Raw genomic sequence first — 5,634 nt, 5'->3', positions numbered from 1 at the left:
AAAAAAGGGAAACAACGAGGAAAAGGGGCCAGACCTGACTGCTGGAGTTTCTCTCTCCGTCACTGTGCCCTCACCCCCCTGATGTCTGTGGTATCTGCCCTCCTGCGCTCCTCTCCTCGCAGCTCTGCGCTCCGGAGGGGTTTGGGGTGACCCCAGAGGATCCCGGTCTGAACTGGGAGCTCCCCGAGCCTCTGGAGCGCAGATGGGCACAGACAGCTCTGACTCCCAGAGGTCTGACTTCCCGAACCGCTTCCAGCCCGGCCTCGGTCCCTCGGGTGCCTCGGGTTCCTCCCGGCCCGAGCGGGGCAGCTCCAGCGGGGCCGAGGGCATCCCTGGGGCTGGGGGGTCACGGGCAATGATCCCCATGCAGGAATAACCCCGTGACATTCCAAGCGATTTCCAGCACGAGAGCAGTAGTCTGGTTTTTATTAAGTTATCACTTCATCATGTTCCCTGATTGCCTTCATTCATGCCTTAGTTGTCTACAGACGCTATTAAAAAAAATAATACATATTCATAGGGCGGCAAATGGGCTCCGCTCCACATTTTAGTGTCAAAATCAAGTTCGGGTGAAGGGCTCCTCTGGGAACCCTCGGGGCCGCTTCCCGGGATGCGCCAGCGAGGGGCGGCGGCGGCTCCGCGAGGGGGAGGTGCGACATCTCATGTGTCACCTCACGGCAGGGACCGTCCCCTCTCCCTCGCACCCCCCTGAAAGGACCGCAGAGCAGCGCTGGGCGGGCCCGGTCCCGGTCCTGATCCCGGTCCTGATCCCGATCCCGGTCCCGATCCCGGTCCCGATCCCGCTCCCGATCCCGATCCCGATCCCGGTCCCGATCCCGCTCCCGATCCCGATCCCGCTCCCCATCCCGCTCCTGCTCCCTCTCCCCATCCCGATCCCGATCCCCATCCCGATCCCGATCCCGCTCCCAGTCCCGATCCCGATCCCGATCCCAGTCCCGATCCCGATCCCGATCCCGATCCCGATCCCGATCCCAATCCCGGCCCCGCGGGCTGCGGGCGGGACAGAGCTCGTGTCCAGACGGACAGACAGTGGTCACCAAGGACATTGCTCCCTCAGGGACTCAGATCCCGAGATTTCTGCTGAGGGCTTGGAGAGGGGTTTCCTCTCTGCAGGGGGGAGAGGAAAATAAAAAGAAACGAGAGAAAAAAAAAAAAAAAAAAAACAAAAAACAAAAAAGGGGAAAAAAAGAAACGAGAAAAAACGGAAAAGAGAAGAAAAGGAAAAAGAAAAAGTTAAAAGGGGGGAACGAAAAGGAGAAAAGAGAAAGGAAAAGGAGAAAAGGAAGGGGAAGGAAAAGAGGAAAGCGAAGGGGGAGGGGAAAGGAAAAAGTAAGGAAAAGGAGCCAGCCCGCTGCCCATTTCTCCCTCCCGGGCCCCCAGGGTAGTGCCAGAACGGCCTCAGGACGGGGTGATGCCACGGTGATGCCAGGGTGATGCCCGAGGCCCCGAGCTCCAGCTGCTCCCCGGCACTCCCGCCCTCTGTCCATCCCTGCCCTCTGTCCATCCCTGCCCTCTGTCCACCCCGCTGTCCGGGCCATGGCCGGGGGCTGTTCCCCGCCGTTCCCCGCTGCCCCCTCGGGCAGGTGCCCCCCAGCTCAGCTCCAGGGCCCCTCTCCAGCCGCCGGGGGCTCCCGGGCTGTTCCTGCCCGGGCCGCGGGGGCTGCAGGGCCGGGCCCGCTGCTGGAGCTCCGCCGCTCCCGGGGCTGAGCCTGGCGGACCCCGCGGGAATCCGGGACCCCCATGCGTTTGACAGCTTCGTCTTAGGAGAAGGAAAGGTCCCAGCCCTTAGGAAGGGAAATTGTGGAGCCCTGGCGGGCAGCAGGCGAGAGCTGCGGCGTTTTCCTCGCTGCCCTGGGGGCGATGCCCACACCCGCCGCCCCTCCCGGCCTGCCCGGGGCCCGTTCCCCCTCCTGCCGGGCGCTGCCGGGGGCCGGGAGCGGCTCCGGGGCTGAATTCGTTGTGCTCGCTGTTGCCCTGTTTTCTCGGAGCCGCCAGGAGAAGGCAGCGCCCGGCTGCGGCTGCCGCTCCCCACAAAATAACCCAAACTTTGCCCAGCTCCGCTCCCGTCCCGCTCCGCACCCCCGGGGCTCAGCCCCAGCCTCGGGGGTCCCCCCTGCCCGCCCCGCGCCCCCGGTGGGCGGCAGCGGGACACACGGACACACGGACACACGCCGGGCGGCGGGCCCGGCTGTCGCGGGGACAGATTTTCCTAATTGACCTGTTACGGATCATCCCCGCAACCGTTGGCAAACACATTTCCACGCTTCACTTCTTAACGTTTTAAATACATATTTAACGGATGGTTGAGGCTTGCCGGGCCAGCTGGGAAACACACGGGTGTAAAAATAATACAACAAAGGCAAAGGGGCCGGGGGGGCGGCGGGGAGGGGGCGGCCGGGGGATTTACCCCAGTGCGAGGAAGCTCCGACCCTGTTGCGCGGAGCTGCCGGGGCCAGGGGACTCCCGGAGCCGGGCGAGCGGCGCAGCAAGGAGGGAGGCATTTCGGAAGGTCATTTTTTGTTCGTTTGTTAACGTCTTTTACTCTTTCTTTCTTTCTCTCCCCTCTCCCGCTCCCTTCTCGCCGAAGGCTTTTTTGGGGCAGATTTAACGCGGCCGCTCCAAGAACTCTCCGGGTCTCTGCGGGGCTGGAGCCGTGGGATGCTCGGGGCGATTCGCTCGTGGGGAACGGAGAGGCCGAAACCGCTCTTTTCTGCGCCTCTCCTTGCACCGCTTGACGGGGGAATAACGCCGCGGCTCGGGGCAGGAGGGGGCACCGGGCAGGGAAGCGCTGCCCGCTGCGTGCCGGCGGACGGGCCGGGCACCGGGCAGCACCGACGTGCCGGGGGCCGCTTGGTCCCGTCCCGGTCTCCGTCCCCGTTCCCGTTCCCGTCCCGCCCCCCCAACAGCTGTTCCCGGCGCTGTCATTGTTGCGTTTTATTATGGATTTGACAAAAGTCCCTCCCCCCCGCCGCGCCCCCCCCGCCGGGCTCCCCGCGCCGCTCGGGCCGGCGCCCCCCGCCCCGCGGAGCCCGAGCGGCCCCGGTGACATCAGCCGTGCCCCCGCCGCCGCCGCGGATTGGCGCAGCCCCCCGCCCTCCCGCCGCTGACATCGTTCCTCCCCGGCGCGGATATAAAGCGGCCGCGGCTCCGCCGCAAGGTGCGCGCTGCTGCTGCCACGGTGCTCGCCCGTCCCGGCGCCGCTCGCCACGGTGAGTGAGGAGTGAGTGAGTGAGGAGTGAGCGAGCGAGTGAGTGAGTGAGTGAGCGAGTGAGTGCCCCCCGCGCCCGCGGCCCCGCGCGGAGCCGAGCCCCGGAGCCACGGGAGGGACGGGACGGGACGGGACGGGGCGGGAGCCGCCCCCGGCGAGGCGAGGTCCCGCCGGGGCCGTGGCTCCTGTGCCGACGGGGCGGGCGCGGTGCCCCGGCGAGCGCTGACGCGGGGCCGCCCTCGGGCTCTCTCCCCTCCCCGCAGGCTGCCCGGTGCGCGCCGCCGCCCCGCCCGCCGGGCCATGGACTCGGACGCCAGCCTGGTTTCCAGCCGCCCGTCCTCCCCGGAGCCCGATGACCTCTTCCTCACGGCCAGGAATAAAGGCAGCGGCGGGGGCTTCACGGGCGGCACCGTGTCCAGCTCCACGCAGAGCGACTCGCCGCCGGAGCTGAGCGCCGAGCTGCGCAGCGCCATGAGCGCTGCGGGGGTGGTGGTGGTGGACAAGCTGGGCTTCAAGTCCTCCTCGTCGTCCTCCTCGTCGTCCTCCTCCTCCTCCTCCAAGAAGGACAAGAAGCAGATGACGGAGCCGGAGCTGCAGCAGCTGCGGCTGAAGATCAACAGCCGGGAGCGCAAGCGGATGCACGACCTGAACATCGCCATGGACGGGCTGCGGGAGGTGATGCCCTACGCGCACGGCCCGTCGGTGCGCAAGCTCTCCAAGATCGCCACGCTGCTCCTGGCGCGCAACTACATCCTCATGCTCACCAACTCCCTGGAGGAGATGAAGCGCCTGGTCAGCGAGATCTACGGCGGCCACCACGCCGGCTTCCACCCCGCCGCCTGCCCCGGCGGCATGGGCGCGCACTCGGCGCCGCTGCCCGGCCACCCGGGCCACCCGGCCTCGCACCCCGTGCACCACCCCATCCTGCCCCCCGCCGCCGTGTCCAGCGCCTCCCTGCCCGGCTCCGGCCTCTCGGCCGTCAGCTCCATCCGGCCCCCGCACGGGCTCCTCAAGTCGCCCTCGGCCGCCGCCGCCGCCGCCGCCGCCCCGCTGGGCAGCGGCTTCCAGCACTGGGGCGGGATGCCGTGCCCCTGCAGCATGTGCCAGGTGTCGGCCCCGCCGCACCACCACGTCTCCGGCATGGGCACGGCCAGCCTGCCCAGACTGGCCACCGACACCAAATGAGTCCCTCCCGCCGCGCCCCGGCGCCGCCAGGACCTACAGACGGCAGCGGGGCCGCCCCGCTCCGCTCCCGGGGCCGCCGGAGGGGCGGCGGGAGGGGACGGGGACGGAGCCGGCCCGGGCGTGCCCAGCTCCCCGAACGCGGGGGAACCCCCCGGCACGGTAAACCTCGCGCACCTCCCGTGATTTCAATTTCCCGACGCTGCCGCGGACTCCGGAGCGGGGGAGGGCGGCGGAGCCGGGGCTCGCCGCTACCGGAGGAACCAGAACTGAGGAGGGGCTTTGGCTCGGTTATTCGTTCCTGCGCTCCTTCCCTCCCCTTCCCGGTCCCGTTTCTACACTCGGAGCCTTCCGAGCCGCCCCCGGCTCGCATCCCCCGGATTGCCCGTCCCGGGGGGCTCCGGGACTGCGGGGTCTGCCCCGCTCCCCCCGGGGCGGCGCCGGTTCTCCCTCCGGTGCGGGGTTTGTAAATAGACCGATAACGACGCCAGTCCGCTCTGCCTGAGCTTCCCGTCCGTGCACTTGTTCTGTGTCAGCCTCATGAGTGAAAAAGGGGTCGGTTTGCCTTGATTTCCTTCATTTGGGTTTTGGGGTTTGGTGGGTTGTGTTACTTTTAAGCGTATAACACGTTTGTTTCGGTTTTTCTTTACGTTCCTGCCACCTTTAACAAAGTTTGAACTCTTTAATGCTCTTTCTGTGTAGGAACTTTCACGCTGTCCGTGTTGCAATACTGAGAACTTGGGCTTGTTTCTGAAATAACAACTTTTCTTATCGCTGCCCCTTGCAGAGATTTTATCATCTGTTTATTTTTGTAAAAAAAAACAAAAAAACAAACAAAAAAGAAAAAGAAAAAAAAGTTGCTAAATAATATTTATTACTTGTTTGGTTGCAAAAAAAAAAAAAAGAAAAGAAAAGAAAAAAAAAGAAAAAAGTGATCCACTGTTGAAATTTTAAATAAATAAAAATAAAAAATGTAAAAAAAAAGAAAATAAAAAGAAAAGCATTTTAAATAAATGTCCTTTTCCTCTTCCTCGCTGTTCTGAGGAGGCGGAGACAGACGGGGAAGGGATGGGAATATTTTAGGCGCATCCTTGACTTTCGCGAAGTTTTTTGTCAGTTTGCCTCGCTGGCGAATCGAAACGGTTTGAGGGTTGGGTTTGGGGCTTTTTTTGTTGGTTTTTTTCCCTTCCTCCTTTATTCCATTTAGAATGACCTCGGCGAGG

General features: G+C 64.2%; 1 protein-coding gene across 1 annotated transcript; it reads left to right on the top strand.

Moving 5' to 3' along the window:
• Positions 1-3,130: 3,130 nt before the first annotated feature.
• Positions 3,131-5,197, top strand: OLIG2 (oligodendrocyte transcription factor 2). The gene is made up of 2 exons (XM_064704593.1): positions 3,131-3,230; positions 3,493-5,197. Exon 2 carries the CDS (start codon positions 3,530-3,532, stop codon positions 4,412-4,414), a length of 885 nt encoding a protein of 294 aa, XP_064560663.1. The 5' UTR covers positions 3,131-3,230; positions 3,493-3,529; the 3' UTR covers positions 4,415-5,197.
• The last annotated feature ends 437 nt before the right edge of the window (positions 5,198-5,634 follow it).

Source organism: Zonotrichia leucophrys, chromosome 1, assembly GCF_028769735.1.
Source record: "Zonotrichia leucophrys gambelii isolate GWCS_2022_RI chromosome 1, RI_Zleu_2.0, whole genome shotgun sequence".
Taxonomy (NCBI): domain Eukaryota; kingdom Metazoa; phylum Chordata; class Aves; order Passeriformes; family Passerellidae; genus Zonotrichia; species Zonotrichia leucophrys.
The sequence above is the reverse complement of the archived record's forward strand: the minus strand, read 5'-3'. Positions and strand labels throughout refer to the sequence as shown.

What these genes read in the sequence shown, in the direction of transcription:
- OLIG2 (XM_064704593.1), top strand. Translation starts at nt 3,530, where the DNA reads ATGGACTCGGACGCCAGCCTGGTTTCCAGCCGCCCGTCCTCCCCGGAG.